This window comes from Pelobates fuscus, chromosome 6 (genome assembly GCF_036172605.1).
Source record: "Pelobates fuscus isolate aPelFus1 chromosome 6, aPelFus1.pri, whole genome shotgun sequence".
NCBI lineage: Eukaryota > Metazoa > Chordata > Amphibia > Anura > Pelobatidae > Pelobates > Pelobates fuscus.
In genome coordinates, this window is record NC_086322.1 from 91,866,650 (window position 1) to 91,887,582 (window position 20,933).

The 20,933-nt window shown below is 40.1% G+C and overlaps 1 protein-coding gene across 1 annotated transcript in view; it reads right to left on the reverse strand.

Moving 5' to 3' along the window:
* Positions 1-298: 298 nt before the first annotated feature.
* Positions 299-20,933, reverse strand: part of LOC134615461 (uncharacterized) — a 117,282-nt gene continuing 96,647 nt past the window's right edge. Inside the window, exons 12-17 of the mRNA XM_063459979.1 lie at positions 17,865-17,925; positions 10,051-10,091; positions 9,294-9,371; positions 3,470-3,517; positions 1,886-1,933; positions 299-766 (exon numbers count right to left, since the gene is read on the reverse strand). Coding sequence (XP_063316049.1) covers positions 560-766; positions 1,886-1,933; positions 3,470-3,517; positions 9,294-9,371; positions 10,051-10,091; positions 17,865-17,925 — 483 coding nt within the window. The 3' untranslated portion in view covers positions 299-559. The remainder of the gene's footprint in view (positions 767-1,885; positions 1,934-3,469; positions 3,518-9,293; positions 9,372-10,050; positions 10,092-17,864; positions 17,926-20,933) is intronic.

The following is a 20,933-nucleotide window of genomic DNA, read 5'->3' on the forward strand; positions in this document are numbered from 1 at the left end:
GTCCAGGGTCTAGGTGTATGTCCAACTTCCCCATATGGTGCCCACAGACTCTGCTGTATTGGTTATGCTGCTTAAAATGACAGCTACCAGTATTACGATCAGGTAGTATGTCCTCATTTAAATACTTCCTAAATTATAAAAGAGTGTATAAAGTTACAGTGGTAGGGGGCTAAGCTACAGTTGTTGCAAGTCACATAGGCCTCAATTTAAAATTTTTGGATAAACTTTTTAAATGATTTAATATTTTTGGATAAACTTTTCAAATGATTTAATATTTTTGTATACACTTTTAAAATCATTTAATGTTTTGAAAAATATTTTAATATTTGATATGTTTCATATTTTCATGTATTTGTTTAATGTATGATCTATTTTTGATATTTTAACATTTTGAAAAAAATCTTTTTAAAAGCTTATCCAAAAATATTACGTGGATGCCATAACTCCTTACATTCCTCGCAGTCTGTCCACATAGAAGAAATTATTTTCCAAAGTCATAGTTTATCTAGCTGGCAATATATTCCATTTATTTGAATTTGAGTTGTTGCTATCACTTTATTTAATGTTTAACAGTTCTAGTTAACTGTTGACCAATAATTTTGTTCTTATAGGCCGTCCATGTTCGATGACTAGCATAGTAGGATCGGATCTTGTTCTCCGTAGGGAAGGAGTTTATCAGCTCTTGCGCAACATGTCTGGACTTTGTAGGTGCTTCTGCGTGGAATAGTTTTTTGGGAATGAAAATGCACTCCGCGCCTTCACTTATCTGAATATTAAAAATATTGAACATAAAAATATATTAATAACCGTTCAGGAAATGCAAACTGCAGATAATAAAGGTATTTGGTAGTTGGCTTAAGATTATAATGATGATTATCTGGAATTATAATGTCCTAAGGGAGTTCTGCTGTCAGGCATGCAAGAACCATAAAAAAGGTTGACCACACGTTCACTGTGAATATCAGCTTTTCCTTATAGCCAGCATTAACCATTACTGTCATATGCCTCTAACCAGTCCCATTATTTTTTAAAAACTATTTGATTCTATGTGAGTTTCTCAAGGTACAGGAGAAAATAACAGGTTCCTTGAAGTCCTTGATGGCGGCCTGCCCAACATACCCAAGGGAAAGCTGAAGGTTAGCAAAAATATTTTATTCAGTTTATAATAAAAAAAATAAAAATAAATAACTGACGGACAATTTTAAATCATCTCAAATCCAGCGCTGTACGAAGATAACATTTTGCATACAAGAAGTCACAGTAAGTATTCAAGCAAAAATAATTAGAAAACACGTTTTTAATAGCAAATCAATATTTACAAACTTTTTACGATATTAAATCTTGCTGTTATTGAAAGATAATAATGTTATTATATACACACATTCACATACGAATGCTTAAGTGATAGGCAGTCTATGTAAAATATATTTTGTTGTCACCTTACTAAATGTTACCATAAATGAGCCACAAGGGATCTAATTATCTATAAATATAGCATGGCTCCTGGATCGCTGTACTAAACTATTGTTCTAAAATACTTGTGGAAATGCCGAGCTATATCCTGATCTGCATTTATAAATAAATGTGGCCTTCTTTCAGGGTATCGTACATAGAAATATTGACCAAGAAGAACCCTTTGTCATAATCAAACTTACTGACCTACAGCAGCCAAAAGTATCCTAATAAACAGACAGACAGATGGATAGTTGGATAGACAGACATACAGACATATAGTTGGATGGATAGACATGGAGATGGATGCCTAGATGAAGAAAAATGGATAGACAGACAGACAGAGACCCGGATGGATAGACAAATAGGTAGACAGACATAAAGACAGACTGAAAGACAGCTGACAGACGATTGGATAGACAGACAAACTTACCAGACTAAACCGTAAATCAGAGGACTTCATCATTGTTTCTGTCAGACCCTATGAGATGGACATAATAGATAGGTATAAGCAAAATAGTAAGAAGCTATTACACATTCCATAATTTTAAACAAATGTGAATTCATGATTGTAATAAAATATAACTTTCAGAAATGTCAAGGCCGGTAATGAACATATTATTAACCTCAATTATTGTTGCAAGTTATTTATGTGTTAGTAAGATGACCCTTTAAAATTTGATTAGATATAATGTGCCTTTAATATTGAATTTTATGAGGGTGGGATGCCAGAGGAAAGTTATAGTATACTATTTTTTATATTTATTGTACTTATTACTTATCTGTGTCACTGGAATTCACCAAAACATATCTACTGGAAATTTGCTGTATAATGAAAATCAATAGAACATCGCAAAATGCTTGAAGATCATGTTCTGCTTTTTCAAGAGACAAATATCCAAGCATTAACATCTTTTGGCATCTGTATACAATGCTCCAATAAGTAAATTGAAACATATTTTGATGCAAATTAAATACTTCAGGCTTTTACAATAGTTGATTGGTGGGAATTTAGTCACTAAATCTACATTTCTTTGTGTTTTCTTTTTGTTACTTCTTTGGTTGTGTTTTTTTTATTGAACGTTTGTGTTTAATATCTACCCAGCCTATTTAGATGAACCACAATGGTTCAAAGACCAATTGAGAAGTAATCAATAAAGGGAAAAATAGAAAAATCGGTTTAAAAAAAAAATAAAAAATACTAATCTATATTTATAAAATTATATATTTATTAATTATATAAAATTTAAATTTAATTTTTTCCATTTCTTCTTCTTTTGTTCCTCTGTTGGTCAGTGGTCACTTCTCACTTGACCTTTAAATAAAATAATTTGATGGCTGTCCCCTGTCCATTAATAATAGTTTTTGTTGATCACACAGACTGAAACAACGAATCAAACAAAGCGATTTTGTGCATTGTCCAATGTCCATTTTATTTGTTTTGTGATTCACCAATAAAACATGTTGGAGTGTGGGACTTCAAGCAATTTGTGAACAAGTCTAGTATGGTTCCATTATTTAGTTAGTTTGTGTTTCATATTTCTAAGGTAAAGAGTCTCACAAACACTACTCACAAATTCTACCGGAGTCTCTGACTCCCCATGAATCCTACGCACATATTGAAACTTCACTTTGATGAATTCACCCCTAAACAACCACTGGGCTGGAGTACAATTCCACTCCTACTATCAAATAAAGCAGATTTGCACCTATTTATTGAGTAGCCCTCTTTTTTTTTTAATCAGAGACAAGATTGAAAAGTAGGAGCAGATATCGCTACAAGTGTGCAAGCCACTAACCTGTGCAATGAGTGCAACTAATATGTGATATCGTTGGGGGTATTGACTTGCACTAGTTGCTTGCAGTGTAATCAAGACTTCCTCTGACAAACCTAAATTCAGAAGATCTCTAGGATTCTCTGGTGATTCATTCTTCGGTTGACTGAACCCACCATATCCGTATCAAATAAGTCTGACAGACAGATAAATAGACAGACAGATAAACAAAACAAACATACCAGACTAAATCGTAAATCAGAGGACTTAATCATCGTTTCTGTCAGACCCTATGAATAAACATATAAGATAAATATAAACACAATATTACTTAAATATTGTACATTCAATCATTTCATATACATGTTTCATTCATGTTTATTATAATAAAATATACCTTGCGTAAATGCTAAGGAAACCAATGGCATCTTGCTAACATATGAGTGTATTACAACAATAAATGAGGTTGAAATGCTCTATATTTTTAGGATGACTTAAGATAGGGACAGTATTTTTTTACATTTAATAAACGTATTTCCCATTTTCATCTCTCATTGAAATTCTCACCAAAACGTGTCCACTGGGACTTTTGTTGCATGCATAATGAAAATTAAAAAACTTTGCAAAATGTTTATACATTAGAATTACTTTTTCTATGCAAATATGGTTTTTATTGACGAAAATGCAGATGTGTACAAGCATGCAAAGTTGGTGAGGAGACACGCAGGTCTCATGCGTAATGTTATATATCAATGCATCTAACTTGACATCATATTCCTATGGGCTCGCAGGCCTCGTTTTCAGTAGGTCGTGTTTCAGTACGTTTGCCAGCTTCCTCTCTTCCCATTTTCCTTTCCGCTGCAATTCCCCTTATCTGATTTGTGTACCTGTGCTCAGGGTGTTGTGCACCTTCTGTTAGGGTAGGTAGGATTATCTGATTATACCCTGGGAGACTCTGTCCCCTAAGTCCCCTGGGTTCCTGTATTTATTGGAGTCTTCCCCATGTGTGTTTTGTGTCTCGGGATCCTGTCCTATGGTAGGCTCCCTTTTTTTATTTTTTTTTGAGAACGTGGGGATTAGTCGTAACGACCTAGATGTCAGTTTTGTGCGTTCCTTTTATGCGTTATATTTTCGATATATGTTCGCTGGACCATGTTCCTAGCAATTCGCTAGGTTTCTCCTATGTCCTGCGGTCTCCCTCCCCACGTCTCTGCCGTCTAATATTATGTGTTTGTTATTGCTTCCATCTGGTTTGCAATTTTTTTGGTGGTCATTGATTGGGTAGTATGCAGTGGTCGCGTGTGTGGCCTTTTCTAGTTGTTGTGTGTTTGCCTATGTGGGTTCCTTGCTCGTGGAGATAGTCGGAATCTTTTGTTTGTTCGATCTAGTGTTGGTGCGGTTGACTCCTGGTTTTATTTCCTGTGTCGATCAGTGTGTGTCAGTGGGTATCTGTACCTCTATCTATACATGTGGTGTTGGCGTATCGTGGGGCCATGTCAGTTGTGGTGTCCCAAGTTTCCCCTGTTGTGTTATTGCTTTGTGTCCTCCTTTGTCTGCGGCGGCTCTCCACATTTCTGGGTGAATTCCCCTTTTGTGCCTCATTTAACCCCACGTGTCACCTCCTGAGCCCCAGCGATATCGTGGATTTCGCTCGTCTCCAGCTCCACAGCGGTATCAAGGGTGTCGTCCCTACTTGTGTCTTGATCTGGATCGTGTTTGTGTTTGTGTGTTGTCTCTGGTTGGGTCGGTGAGGGGAGGGGGAGGGGGAGGACATGTAGGGTCGGTTGGGGTGGGCAGTGAGGCTGAGGTGTGCGGGTTGCCCTCCTGGCGCGCCCGGGTCCCTCGTCTCCCCTCTTCTGTGTGAACACTACTGTGTGTCTACTTGCGCCTCATCTCCTACACTATATATAACAGCCACGGTCTCCAGATTTCCGTGTGCCGTTCTCCTCTTCCCAACAGGTCTGCTATCTTGGCTTCTGCAGTACGCATTTCTTCCACTTTGCATTTCCATTGTTCCGTTGTGGGTGGATCTTCTTTCTTCCAATGCAGTGGGATCAGGGATTTCGCTGCATTCAGCAGATGCCTCATGATCGATTTTTTATAGGTAGAAAGGGGTTACTCCGTGTGATGTAAGAGGGCTGTTTCCATTGTTAGGTGTGGGGGGTCATCTAGTATGTCTGGTATTTCATGTTCTATGCTCCTCCAGTATGGCTGAATTTTCGTGCAGTCCCACCAGATGTGCCGTATTGAGCCAGAGCCCTCGTTGCATCTCCAGCAAGTGTTCGGGATAGTCGGGATGTATCGGCTGAGTAAGGATGGTGTGCGATACCAATGCACTAGCAACTTGTAGTTTACCTCCTGGAAGTGGGAGCTAGATGAGCTCTTGTGTTGCAGTATCAAGATTTTTTCCCATTGGTCGTCCGTGAAGGATTTGGTTGCCAATTCTCCCCATTGGCGCTTGTATAGGTTGTTTTTTGCTCTATTTCCTGTGATTAGGGTTTGGTATATCGCCGAGACTCTCCCATCTGCCTCCGGTGCTTGTGAGCACAGCGTCTCATACCACGTAAGGTCTCTGTGGATTTTAGCCGTATGTGGCAGGTTATGGTAGTAGTGTTTCAACTGGGTGTAATGGAATTGGTGTAGGAGCGTGGCCGATCTTCCGTCTGCTATTTCTCATAGCGGTTTTACTCCCGTATTATTAAGCACAATGTGTATGGGTATGTATCCATCCTGGCTGTCTATTGGGCAGGCGGACGGCGCAAGTCCATCGCCCAGGTGTGGGTTTTGGGTTAAGGGGATTAGCGGCAGGGCCACCACCAGAAATTTTGGGGCCCCTAACTCAGCTCAGGGTCTAGGCCCCCTGGGGCCCACCTCCAATCCCGCCCACAGGGTCCGCCTCCAAATCCAGCCCACAGGAATACACACATACACAAAAACACACACTGATACAAAAGGACACACACACACAAAAATACATACTAACAGACACACATACTGAAACAGAAATACACGCATATAGGCATACATACTGACACACACACACATACACAGACACACAGGCATACATAGTGACAGATAGACACATACTAACATACATACAGACACACATGCATGAGGACTTACACATACATACACCGACATTACATACATGCACACAGACATACATTCATTCATACTGGCATACATACATACACACAGACATACTGACATACACACACAGACATTCTGACATACATACAGACATACTGACATACACACAGACATACTGACATACTGACATACACACAGACATTCTAACATACACACAGACATACTGACATACATACAGACATGCACACAGACATACTGACATACACACAGACATTCTAACATACACACAGACATACAGACATACACACAGACATACTGACATACACACAGACATACACACAGACATTCTAACATACACACAGACATACTGACATACACACAGACATACATACACAAATACAGATAATTTTTCTTACCTTTTTTGCAGGTGGAAGGCTGTGGCTGATGGGAGTCGGCGTGGCTCCAGCGGCGGTTTTCTTTCCTCCCTCCCGCGCGGCACTGAGGGGAGGGGAGGGAGCTGGGAGGAAGTGACGGCCACTTCCTCCCAGCAGTACTTTGCGGCTGGGATTTTTTTAAAGGGGCCCGGTCGCGCTATTGCACGACCGCAGCGCTGACCGGGCCCCTGAAGATACAGGGCCCATCGGGTGGCCCTAAGTGAGTGGGCCACCCGATGGGCCCCATCAGCATGCGCTACACGTGGGGCCCGGGCGGCCGGGCCCCCCAGGGCCGCCGGGCCCGTGACAACCGTTATGGTTGTCACCCCCTGATGGCGGCCCTGATTAGCGGGCTCGGCTTGGGCGAGATCTGTGGTTCCTTTCTCAGTATGTTCCAGTGCTTTAGCGTCTGTGTAACTGGGGAGTCCTCTCCCAGGGCTGTTTGTGCTTCCGTTTCTTTGTGCCACATCAGCGTGTGCAGTCGATTGTATGTGGCGTCTCTCCATAGTGTCACACACCTTTTGTGGGGTGAAGCTATGTGTAGTTCCCTCAGCCTCTGTAGTACCGTGGCTTGGTGGTATCGTTTGATATCCGGTAGCGCCAGTCCTCCCCAACGACTCGGGAGCAAAGCTTTTCGTAACTAATTCGTGCCCTGTCCCCCCTCCATACGTATTGTATGAGCGCCGATTTGAGTGTCGCGAAAAACGATTGTGGTATCGTTTGTGGCGCTGTGTGGAAAAGGTACAGGATCCTGGGGAGGATATTCATCTTTATAACCGCTATCCTCCCCAGCCATGATATGTGCGCGTAGTTTCATCTCTTGAGGTCTCCAAGGATGGTAGTTAGAAGGGGTGTGTAATTGTGCGCGTAGATGTCCTGTACTTCATGTGTGATCCATAGTCCTAGGTATTTTATTCGTTCATGGCACCAGTGGAACGGGAATCTTCGTTTCAATTGCATGCATTCGGTCTCAGGTACGGTGATGTTAAGAATGTCACACTTCGTCAGGTTGAGTTTTAGCCCTGAGAGGCGCCCATAGTTTTCGAATTTGGTCAATAACTGTGGTATGGAATCTGCTGGGTTCTTAAGGAAAAACAGCATATCGTCCGCGTAAGCGGCGACTTTGTGTTCGTGCGTTTTGTAACTTAGCCCTTTTATCCCCTGGTTTTTCCGAATGCGGTCCAGTAGAATTACTTTTTCAATCGCAAATTATATTCAGACACTGACACTTTTTGTCACTTGTAGAAAATGATGTGATAAGACAAAAAATTATTTTCCCGAAGATAAAACTGAATTTCCAGCATTCCCAACAGACAGTTGGCGCAGAATTAATTCACTAAACATTCCCTTTTGTTGTTCACAGATTCACTGTTTACAATAACTTTTTAAGTTACCTTTTTTTTTAATTTATTTTGTATTTTTTTTATATTAATCAGTTTACATTTTCTAATTAATCTCGTTTTTGTATCTGCCTTGGTTGTATTGTGCTTACTAGATGCATTTATTTGATACATACCACAATTACTAAATTTCTGTTGTAAGAGTGTGTCTAGTCACAAAAGAGTATGGCTCCATTAGTTGCTTTGTATGGCTCTGCTAGATGTCTGGTATAATTAGACTTATCAATAGATATGAGCAGATACTTAAGTCTAACTGAGTGCCTACTACTCCAAGCTTGTTGGTACACTACTACACTTCTTCTATGGGGAATGAATTGGCTGCACTTTGAGACCTTACATTAAAAATAAGGATTCCAACATTGCACCAAGAAGCACACATATAAACTGTAATTCAATAAGCCCACCGTTCTGGGGCATAATTATAACCACAGTATGAAATAAGGCAGATATGTCCTTATTTATAGAGCAGCCCTCTTTCATTTTCAGAGAGGACATAATTAAAGGGAAACTATTGCCACGAAAAATCTTTGGCTTACTAAGGCTATAATAAGTTATACAAGTTAAATCACTGGGTTTATGTAACCCTAGCCACACCTCCATGCATGTGACTTATGCAGTCTTCCAAAACTCTTCCTGTAAAGATTCATCTAATGTTTACACTTCCTTTATTGTAAATTCTGTTTAAGTAAGAATATCTCCTGCTCTATTAATAGCTTGCTAGGCTCTGCAGGAGTCTCCTGATTGTAATTAAAGTTAAATTTTTAGAGCAGGAGATAAAAAAAAAAAACCCTTAAAGTAAGTACCATCTGATTGAAAATGAAACCATTTTTTTCATGCAGGCTGTGTCAGTCACAGCCATGGGAGGTGTGGCTAGGGCTACATAAACAGAAACAAAAGTGATTCAACTCCTAAATGGCAGAGAATTAAGCGCTGAGACTGCCGGGACATGATCTATAACCGAAAATTGCTTCATTAAACTAAAGTTGTTTTGGTGATTATAGTGTTCTTTTAAGTAAGTAGATGTCTGGGTGCTGATGGTGAAAATGCATTTACAAGCTTAAACACTGGACCTATAACCTATACAACAGAGGTAGAGCACGTTTTTATGTATACAAGGCACTTTTTCTTTTTCAGATACTTACAAATATGCCTCCTTTTTCCAGAGTGCCAACAGTTATAAAGGAAGTTCTTGTATGAGTTTTGTATGAGAGTTCAGTCGCCTACAACAAATAAGAGATGAACAGTTGTATTTGAAAACTGCTTTTAATTGAGGATACATAGTAAAATAAAAAGGGACTCTGGAGGCACTATACCAATTTAATTTCATTGAATTGGTTATTGTGCCGGAGTCCTCTGGCAGTGTCCCTCCATTCAGTATTAAACCAATTCAAGCGGTGTAACACTAAATAAGGGTTCTTGTCACCCACAGCCCTGTCCCTACTGGAGGTTAGACAGATATTACACACTTATTTCTAACCATACCAATTCATACAAACATAAAATACAGTTATGTTTACAAAAAAGGTGAGTGGTGGGTTTTCTGAGACAGGTAAGCACATTTTCCCTTTTTGTTTATTGTATAGAAAAAACCTTCAAATCGCAAATGTGCCTTTAGTTCCTAGCATTATTACTAAGTTGTCTGCTTATTTTGTCTAATCAATGGTGAAATTAAACTGGAAAAAAGGTTAGAAAAAACAGTTAGAAGTGTTGATAATATATAAAGGATGGAATAACAGATTTTTTTTTTTTTTAAATAAGAAAAGGGAGAATGTGCACAAAACCAGTATGGAAGTAAAAGTATAAGTGACATTTGTCATACGCAATAAAAATGGTCTCTGAGGTTAGTTACTGATCAATTGATTTGTGTCTAGAGAGTTTCCATGAAAAATGTTGGCTTACTTGTGGCTGAAAGCTTCTCTTATCTTCGGAATGTCTTTTGCCTGAACAAAAACAGAAAGTGTCTTCTTAGTATTAGTTATTAAGTTTAAATATATAAATATAATATTGCAGTTTAAAAATTAAATTCAATTGGACTTTGAAGGAATGTAATCATAATAATGCCAAGATTCTGAATCTTAAGTGTTCTCCAGAGCTTATAAATTGTCAATTATCTTGAATATATTTCAGTTTCAAAGTGCCACTAAACTTTTTTTAACCTTGACTCGATTATCAGAAGCCAAATGTTAAAAAACTTTGCACACAGAATGAAAAAAAAAAATGACTTGTGGTTCTTTAACAAAGGTGTAACATGATCTTAGAAGGGCATCATTATGCTATACCAGGGGTAGGCAACCTTTTAGCAGCACTGTGCCGATATAGGATGGTGATGTCCCGTAGCGTGCCGTCCTATTTTTTTAAATTGAGGTGTGTATGCTGCCGTATTCTGCTTGTGTTATTTTTACTGTAATTGCTTTGTATCGTTGTATTTGTGAGTATATGAGTTATTAGATTGTATATGTTCATGCATAGTTTATGGTATTGTGTATGATACATATGAATGTGGGCTGTGTATGAGGGCTGCTCATGGATGGATATGTCACATTGTGTGTTTGGTAGTGTGTGTGGGCTGTTTGGGGTATTGCACGTGAGAGGCTGCATGTGGGGTTGTGTGCATGCATGTGGATTTTTAGTGGTGTTGCGTTTGTTCGGATTGTGTGTATGTTTGTGTGTGGGCTGTTCATATTATTTGGATGAGAGTTTGGTTATTCTGCATTTCTGTGTATATCTAGCAGTGTGGGTGGCTTCCCTGGGTTCTAGTGGGGACCCTGCCGGCCAGGTACAGGTCAAGGACAGGAGCTGCAACAGCAGCTGCAGGCTGCTCTACTGCAGTATGGATTCCCATTCACAAGTGCTGAGAGGAAGTGATCTGAAATCCCCTCTACGTGCTGCAACGCATAAATTGAGGATTGTCCTTCACCATCTCTTCGTATTAGCAGATATCTGATACTGGGACTCCTGATAGGCCAGAGCTTGTTTGGCTCTAGCAGCCTTGAGTGCCGTGCAAAGACGTCTTGAGTGCCGTGAATGGCACTAGTGCCGTAGGTTGCCTACCCCTGTGCTATACATTAAAAAAAAAAAAAAGGTGTAACATGATCTTAGAAGGGCATCATTATGCTATACATAAAAAAAAAAAGACAAGCTTGGTCATCTAGAGCCATTCAGATACAAATGACTCGATAGAACTGTTAGAGCAGAAACAACCTACTCCAGTATCAGTATTATAAAAAGTCAGAGTTTCTCGCTGAAGTCACAGAGGAATAGGAGCAGGCTGGTTCATGCCTACTGCATAGTGATTAACTTAGGGACTTTTGGAGCAACTCTCCAAGGGCCAAGCTTTGAAAAAGGAAGCTACAATGTAAGAATGATTTATTTCTGTATTTATTCCAAGTTCCACTTATAATGCATTTTTTGTCTTATTCATTGTTTCCCAGTCACTGTACATTAATCATACTGTATTGTGCCTGGTGACTGCGTTTAGTGTTGTTCAGTCCCCAAACCAGTTATGTAGCATTGTAAGTACACAGGGGGCAGAATTCAGAGTCTACGTTGATCGTTAAGCTTGTCATATGTCACACACACAATCCATAACAGCTACCATGACAATTAATATATAAATTCAACTTCTTTCATTAGGCCCATCAAACTCTCAGTTCCCGGCCCATGAAGACGTTGCAGTGTATTATAGCATATATCAGCAAAAAAATATATGCCTGGGCAAGGTACATTTTTTTTAAAACCGTACTGTGTAAACATGCCTCTCAGCAGTCCCCCTTTTGGTGAGACAGTCCCAATTTCAGGGTCTTGTCCCGCCATCATGCTTTAGTTCCCTGATGTCCCAGCACTTTCCCTGCATGGTCCTGTCAGTACGGGGCCAGCCAGGCATGCTGCCCTGGCCCTTCAGTGGGCAGGCCAACCCCATTTACAGACAGACACACCCATTATGAACATCGTTAGTAAGACAGTCACACACTGACTAGACCCCCTCGGGGCCTGCTCAGCATATCGGATATTTCTATACTTGAGGGAAATAGTTGAACACAAACTGTATTATTCAGTATTGGCCTACACATTGTAACCACAAAGCCACTGTATGTCTGTGGGAAAAGACAAAGTAAAAATATAACAAACTTTGAAAGAGCTTGGTGATAAAATATATAGTACAAGTGTCTAGTAAAGTTTGCAAACAAAGCTGCACATGTCCTGCAGAATATAAACTAATGCAAACTGGGGTAGCAAAGTCGATACATCTGTATTTTACCATAAATAAACATTGGATCAGCTGATACCATCAGTAAAGACCTGGTATAAACTGTCAACTCCTTGTGGTTCTACTTAAAAATTTATTTATTTAAATATTTTCTAATATTGGCCTCGATTTAATATTGTTGGATAAGCTTTTCAAATTATTTAATATGTTTGAATTATTTTTGTTTTTAATATAAAAATGAAAAAAAAAATATATATATATATATAACCAAATATCAATATATATAAAAAGAAATCAACATAATACAAAATGAATTTTTTTTTTAAATATTAAATCATTATAAAAGTTTCTCTTTTCTTATGTGGTCTGAAATGGCTGAATGAATCAGTGTGCAAAGAATATGACATTATCATGCCCAATGCTCTGATTCCTCTAAAACTAAATAAACTAAATGAGGAGAGAAATTAAGCTTGACCAAACACATACATAGCAGATATGCCAGAGTTGCCATGACCCAACACATTATAACGCTAAAAACACAGTCCTGAAGTGGTTGAACGACAACCACTGATGACCCCATAAAGGTCCATTAAAATTGTGTCTATTGTAAATGTTTTATTGTGTTTAATTTTTACATTGGCATAAAATCACAATAACCTTTTTTTCAGCAGCCAACTAATTAACAGATATACAGATTAGTTTATGTAAGCTATTTTGTTCTATAAATACACGATTGTCTTATAAATGTGTGGATCTGCAAGAAACAAAGGGCTAGAATAAAACAAACAAAACAGTAAAGAAACGTGTGTGCGTCTGCACGAATGATTAAACACCATAGCCATTATAAACTATTGTTTAAGTGCTGTTCTTCAGTTTCCTCTCAAACCATTTTCGTTTTTAAAATTTAAATTCAAAATAATTGGAGTATTGAGACAGAGAAAGGGAAGTAAAATAACAAATAGTTGTGATTAAAAGGTTGATTGACAAGTTGAAAACAAGGCAATTTTAAGGGAATATGGAAGAAGTGGCATAAAGTGACGGCCAGCAGGGAAGAGGTTGCACTCAGAAGTCATTCATATGGAGAGAGGTCTAGAACAGAGGAATGGCTTTTGAAGTACTAAATCTGCCACCCATGCTGTGTGAATGGAGGTGACAGAGAAACATCAAATCCCTGCCCATTATCTTCTCTCATAAAGCACCCAGCAACAGAACAGGAATGGATAGACCAAGTAGAGGGAAAGGCATTCCTCTGCAGCAGTCATATAGGCATGCAGGAGCAGGGATACACAATTGTTGAATTGGAGAGACATATACAGTGTGGAAGGGACTTAAGTGGCAGAGACATATAAGAGACAAGGGAAGATAGCAGAGACACATCAGGAACAACTGAAGATGGCAGAGTTGCATGAGGGACAACTGAAGATAGCAGAGACACGAGGGACTGGAGAATTTGAAGCAGCAGCCGGGAGAGACAATTGTGGGATTGGAAAGACTAATAAAGTGTGGATGGGAATTAAGTGAAACACAATAAGACATTGGCAGAACTGCAGAGACATGTGAGGGACATGGAGGGAATTGCAGAGAGACAAGGAGAGCTAACCCTATTAGGGTAAAAAGTCCAAATGTCTTAGCAGGATGGGCAGAGGCACAACCTTAAATTGCACACACTGCAACTCTCTAATACACATCTACTTTCACACATCCGATACACAATCCATCCGTATCCGTCAATGAACTTTTTCCAATAAGGCAACTCAGCAACACCAGGGAATCATTCCAAGTGATTTCTATTCCATCAGATGGACCAAGAAATATTTCCACTGAAATTGCCTTTGTCACTGCTAATGTGGCTAGCAGGATTGGGTGTGAGGGATACAGAAAACATTGGTGTAAAGGTGGTATTGGGGATTGGTCTTGGATGCAGCCTTCAAGGAGTAGTCATTGCATTTTGCTTGGGCTAGACGCCCGGAACCATGTGCACAGAACCAGGGCCGCCATCAGGGGGTGACAACCATGATGGTTGTCACGGGCCCGGCGGCCCTGGGGGGCCCGGCCGCCCGGGCCCCCACGTGGAGCGGCAAAACTGCCGCAGGTGCATCTGCACCAGGGCCCATCAGGTGGCCCAAGCATTTAGGGCCACCCGATGGGCCCTATATCTTCAGGGGCCCGGTCAGCGCTGCGACCGGGTAATTGCGCGACCGAGCCCCTATAAAAAAAAAAAATTGCGGCAGCACCGCAAGGGCTGCTGGGAGGAAGTGACGTCCGGTCACTTCTTCCCAGCTTACTGCGCGCGGAAGGAGAGCAGAGGAGAGGAAAAAGGAGAGGAGAGAGGAGAGGCATCCGCTCACTCCCATCATCCCCAGCCACCCTCCTGCAACTTAAAGGTAAGAGGAGGGTGGCTGATAAATGAGGTGTGTGTATGTCAGTGTGTATGTATGTCAGTGTGTGTGTGTTTGTCTGTCTATGTGTGTGTATGTCAGTGTGTATGTCTGTGTGTGTGTGTGCATGTCAGTGTGTGTGTGTTTGTCTGTGTATGTCTGTCTGTGTGTATGTCTGTGTGTGTGTGTCTGTGTGTGTGTGTCTGTGTGTGTGTGTATGTCTGTGTGTCTGTGTGTGTGTGTATGTCTGTGTGTGTATGTCTGTGTGTGTGTATGTCAGTGTGTGTGTGTATGTCAGTGTGTGTGTGTATGTCAGTGTGTATGTCTGCGTGTGTGTCTGTGTGTATGTCAGTGTGTATGTGTGCGTGTGTGTCTGTGTGTATGTCAGTGTGTATGTCTGCGTGTGTGTCTGTGTGTATGTCAGTGTGTATGTCTGCGTGTGTGTCTGTGTGTATGTCTGTGTGTATGTATGTCTGTGTGTGTGTGTGTGTATATGTCTGTGTGTGTATGTCAGTGTGTATGTCGGTATGTTAGTGTGTATGTCTGTGTGTGTGTATGTCAGTGTGTATGTATGTGTATGTCTGTGTGTGTATGTCTGTATGTCTGTATGTCAGTGTGTATGTCTGTCTGTGTGTATGTCTGTATGTCAGTGTGTGTGTGTGTATGTCTGTGTATGTCGTCTGTGTGTTTATGTCTGTGTGTGTATGCTGTCTATGTGTATGTCTGTCTGTGTGTGTCTGTGTGTTTATGTCTGTGTGTGTGTATGCTGTCTGTGTATGTCTGTCTGTGTGTGTGTCTGTCTGTGTGTGTGTCAGTCTGTGTGTGTGTATGTCTGTGTGTGTGTATGTCTGTGTGTGTGTGTATGTCTGTGTGTGTGTATGTCTGTGTGTGTGTGTATGTCTGTGTGTGTGTGTATGTCAGTGTGTATGTCAGTGTGTGTGTATGTCTGTCAGTGTGTATGTATGTGTGTATGTATGTATCTGTGTATGTATATATCTATCTGTGTGTGTGTGTATGTATGTGTATGTATGCCGTTATGTATTTATGTGTATGTCTGTATGTCAGTTTGTATGTATGTCTGTTTGTCAGTATGTATGTATGTGTGTCAGTATGTGAGTATGTATGTACGTCAGTGTGTGTCTGTATATCAGTGTGTGTGTGTGTCTGTGTATGTGTCTATATGTGTGTGTGTCTGTTAGTATGTGTGTATCTTTCTGTGTCTGTGTCCTTTTGTGTGTGTGTGTGTGTGTGTATTCCGGTGGGCGGGATTTGGAGGCGGGGCTTGGAGGCGGGCACACGGGGGCCCAGACCTTGAGCTGTGTTAGGTACCCCACAATTTCTGATGGCAGCCCTGCACAGAACCCTTTCTGGTTACTAGAAGCAGCCCAGAACAGTGTGAATCGTTTGGGCTCCAGTAGCCTATAAAGTGCTATTTTAAATGTTCTTATAGGTAGATAGACAGATAGATAAGCAGACATAGACAGACAGATGAAAAAAACATATATGCATAGACAGATATATAGATATATATAACTATGCAATTAACTTTTTTACAAAAGTATGTGTCTACAGGGGACCAAGCAAAAGAGCATTATCTCTATAATATGCGGTTATAACTGCTACAGCTCTTCAATTTGGGGGCTATTATGTTGGATTGAGATTCATGTTAGGATATATGGGAAGCAGCTAGGGGGATAGTTATATGTGTCATCTCCCAAGAACAGATGTATAAACTCCTTTTTAGATGGCATACCTCCCTGGTCCAGCTTCACCGCATGGCCAGAGTGGAAAGAGGTGGGAGAATTTACTAGCAGTGGTTTTTCACAGACCCTTTGCACTGGCCCCCTGGCTTTATTATATTCTCACGACCTATAGAGGCCTTTCAGAAAACTGCCTAGAAGCCCTGCAATAAGATAACATTAGCTGCAAGGAGAGTCCTTGCAGTTGCCTGGCTGGGAACAGCAGTTCCACCAATAGGGGAAGTAAGAGCTAAGATGCAATAAAAACACTTAACAACATTATTTTATAATATTGTCCCTTCTTTAAAAAAAGTTTGGATTCCATGGCAAGAATATACCATGTCCTATGGATAAGACACACTTTTTTTTTTTACTAATAATCCTATATTATCACAGTGCATGCCCCCTTTTCCTCTCCTTCTTCCTTCCAGTTCCTCCCCCTCTGAACCTTCTTTATTTACTTACCAGTTTTAAATGATGTGGGCAGTAAATAACCCTAGACCGTTATATACTCTTGTGAGATAATAAATACTCTACCAAATTTAACAAAGATGAATGTAAGCAGAACTATTTTCCTGTACTGTTTTGGTAATGCAACACTCATGATATACGTATTGTCTTACAATGCTCAAAGGCTATGGTTATACGTATGTATTGTTTTCTATGGCTCATATCAAAAATAAAGAAAAAAAAAGCAGACTTGGTCAGTAATGGTCTCCACCAAAAAGAGAATATAAAGGATGGATGGATAGATAGACAGACAAAACCAGATAGTTAAACAGACATACCTAGAATGGCCTATATTAACAGACAGAGAGGCCTGTGCTTGTGGATAAACGCTACCTTATCCCTATTTAGAGTAATCATAACTTTATATCTATGCTGAATTGTTTTGAGATTTTCCTAATTTGAATGTTCCTTACTTGAGTCAGTAACAAATAATCTCAGGAATGTTTTGTTGCAGTTAATTACATAATCTTAGTTTGCTAGGTTTTACCAGGACTCGTTGTACACCCCTGATATTGTTTATAGCTTTATATCTGAATATAGACAACCTTTATAGGAATCCTTTGCTGCATATACCACTGTAATAACACCACATCTCCTTTACCATTCAACATTACTGTCAACTCAGTGTGATTACGGTTTCATGACTGAAACATTACACCAATTACCCAGCCATCCTTAGTCATCCATTATCTGGTATGTACTTACGTACTGACAGTATTGACCTGCTTTCTCATGACTCCATGATGATGTGATCAGTCAGATAATGGCGTATAACATAAACACATGGTTTTCTAGTAATGGTACCAAAGAAGACAGCAATCCAAAAAAATTTATGTTCACACCATCACAACATTACTATAATCTTAGAAGATTTATTACCTTTAAGGCCCAAATCACAGGGTTCTTTTCTATTTCTTAATAAGGCTGATGGTCCCACGGTCTAAAAAAAGGCATTAAACAGAAATAAATTAAGGTATTTGTCTCAAAGATATATTGACTCCTCAAGGCTCTAGTAACTAGCGTCATGACAGTACGTCTGTACCTTTGTCTACTTATTTCTGTCAACTTCATTGTGTCACACTGTCACTGAGCTCTGTGTTTGTTGCCACTCTAGCTACGTAACAAGCAGCTTCCCATTAATTACTTCACGGAATGCCAAGCTCTGCTATTACATTTGATGAAAGATCATCTTCCTTTTATTCTATGTGACACAGGTATACATAAGAAATTAGGATTTATTTTTGCGGTATTACTTAAGCTATATTTTATGTTAATTGTCAGATGTCATTAAGAAACACGTCTGAGAAGTGATGTCATCCCAACGCCAAGATACATCCACCTTAGATCACATTTTACATTCAATCGTATATTAAACTAATTTCTCAAACTCTGCAACCTGATAGAGAGTCATCGTTATATTTCACTGAAATATGTGCTTTTATTAAAAGCGTGTGTGAGATCAGAAACATGGCTTTTAAATTACCTTGGATAGATATGACCTGTTTCTGAATATGACTGGCATTTTATAATGGTAAGTGGTATTTTTATTATTTATAATTTCTAGATGTTTCTTGGATTCTACAGGTTGAATGTGGAGCTCTCCAGCTTACTATAAGTGACGACTGTCAAATAGGGGCCTGAGTCAGGTGTCCTAGCTGTCACTTTAATTATCTCCTACATATTCTTTTCTTAGATTTTTTCAGTAACATTAGAAATCTCAAGCATAATAATAATTAAAATAAAACAGGATTAAATTTAATTAGTTACCAAAATAGCCTACTTTAAGCAATTTCACTAATGAATGATTCACGTACATATTGCTCACATACTTCCAATAAACCATATGGCAACAGTGACACCCTTGTTATAAGGTATAAACTGTATATCAGACAGTATTAAAGGAGAACCACAATGGAAAGTTAACTGTTGATCCACTCTCCATAGAGTTCTACCGCTCACATATTATCTCTTTCTAACAAGCCCATGTCAAGCTGAGAGACCATATTTAACCATTACCAAAATGCTTTTAAACTACAGCGCTATTGTAATTACAAATTTGTAAATTAGGATTTGTCTATATATATTACAACATTTCAAATGCACATTTTATATGACACTTTCCCTTTAATACTAATATATTATTCGGACACACATCTTTCCAGGGTGGCCAACATTGGACTTAAAATTGTCTCATCAAGGTTAAAGGAGTGGAAATTCTCATTTGAAACAGTTGCTCTTTGCAAGTGTCTGATGTTACTGTTTATGGGGATGTTAGATATGTCTTCGTAGTGTGATCTTTGTATGGTAAACTATTTTATTTATTTAACATTTACACTCCTAATTCAGCTAACCAAACTTTTTCTAAGAATATATTTTGTTTCAGGTATTGTACCGGAGGATTGGAGGAAGGCAGATGTTGTTCCTATATTTAAAAAGGGTTCAAAATCCTTGCCTGGAAATTATAGACCTGTGAGCTTAACTTCTGTGACTGGGAAATTATTTGAACGGCTATTAAGGGATAGTGATGTCCCGAACTGTTCGCCGGCGAATAGTTCCTGGTGACATCGCTTGTTCGCGTTCGCCACGGATGGCGAACACATGCGCTGTTCGGTCTGCCCCCATTCGTCATCATTGAGTAAACTTTGACCCTGGCCTATACCTCACAGTCAGCAGACACATTCCAGCCATTCAGCAGCAGACCCTCCCTCCCAGACCCTCCCACCTCCTAGACAGCATCCATTTTACATTCATTGTGAAGCTGCATTCTTAGTGAGAGTAGGGACAGTGTAGCTGCTGCTGATTTAATAGGGAAATTGATAGCTAGGCTAGTGTATTCAGTGTCCACTACAGTCCTGAAGGACTCATCTGATCTCTGCTGTAAGGACAGCACCCTTTTTAGGGCTAGAACATCAGTCTGCTTTTTTTTTTTTTTCTGTGTAATGTAATTGCAGTTGCCTGCCTGCCAGCCAGCCTGTGTGTCAGGCTCACAGCATATACTGTGCCCACTTGCCCAGTGCCACCACTCACTCACTGGTTTCCCAATAGCTTGCATTTAATAAAAAATAAACTTTTTTGACTGTAATATAATAGCAGTCAGTTTCCTTCACTAGTGTGCGTTTCAGGGCCTGCCCAGTGCCACCACTCACTCACTGGTGTCACAATAGCTTGCATTTAAAAAAAACTAAACTTTTTTGACTGTAATATAATAGCAGTCAGTTTCCTTCACGAGTGTGTGTTTCAGGGCCTGCCAGGGCACAGTGTCACACAGGGCCGGCCTTAGGGGTGTGCGAGCTGTGCGGCCGCACAGGGCGCCATGGAGCAGGGGGCGCCGTGGATTTAAAAAAAAATATATATATATATTTTATTTTATTTTTAAATTTGCAGCGGGGGCGGAGCTTACCGTGCGGCGGGGGCGGAGCTAAAAGCGCCGGGAAACTGCTGCAGGGGAAGCAGGAAGGAGTCCCTGCTTCCCCACCAAACAGTCACCAGGAGCTGCACTGCCTCCACAATGAACTCCACAGGTAACTGTGGGATTGTCAGGTGAGTGTGACTCTCTGCCTGTGTTTATTACTGTCTGTGTGTGTATGACTGTCTGCCTGTGTGTGTCTGTGTGTATGACTGTCTGCCTGTGTGTGTGTGTCTGTGTATGACTGTCTGCCTGTGTGTGTGTGTCTGTGTATGACTGTCTGCCTGTGTGTGTCTGTGTGTGTGTGTATGACTGTCTGCCTCTGTGTGTGTCTGTGTGTATGACTGTCTGCCTCTGTGTGTGTCTGTGTGTATTACTGTCTGCCTCTGTGTGTGTCTGTGTGTATTACTGTCTGTGTCTGTGTGTATGACTGTATGACTGACTGTCTGCCTGTGTGTGTCTGTGTGTGTGAGACTGTCTGCCTGTGTGTGTGTGTGTGTATATGACTGTCTGCCACTGTGTGTCTGTGTGTCTGTGTATGA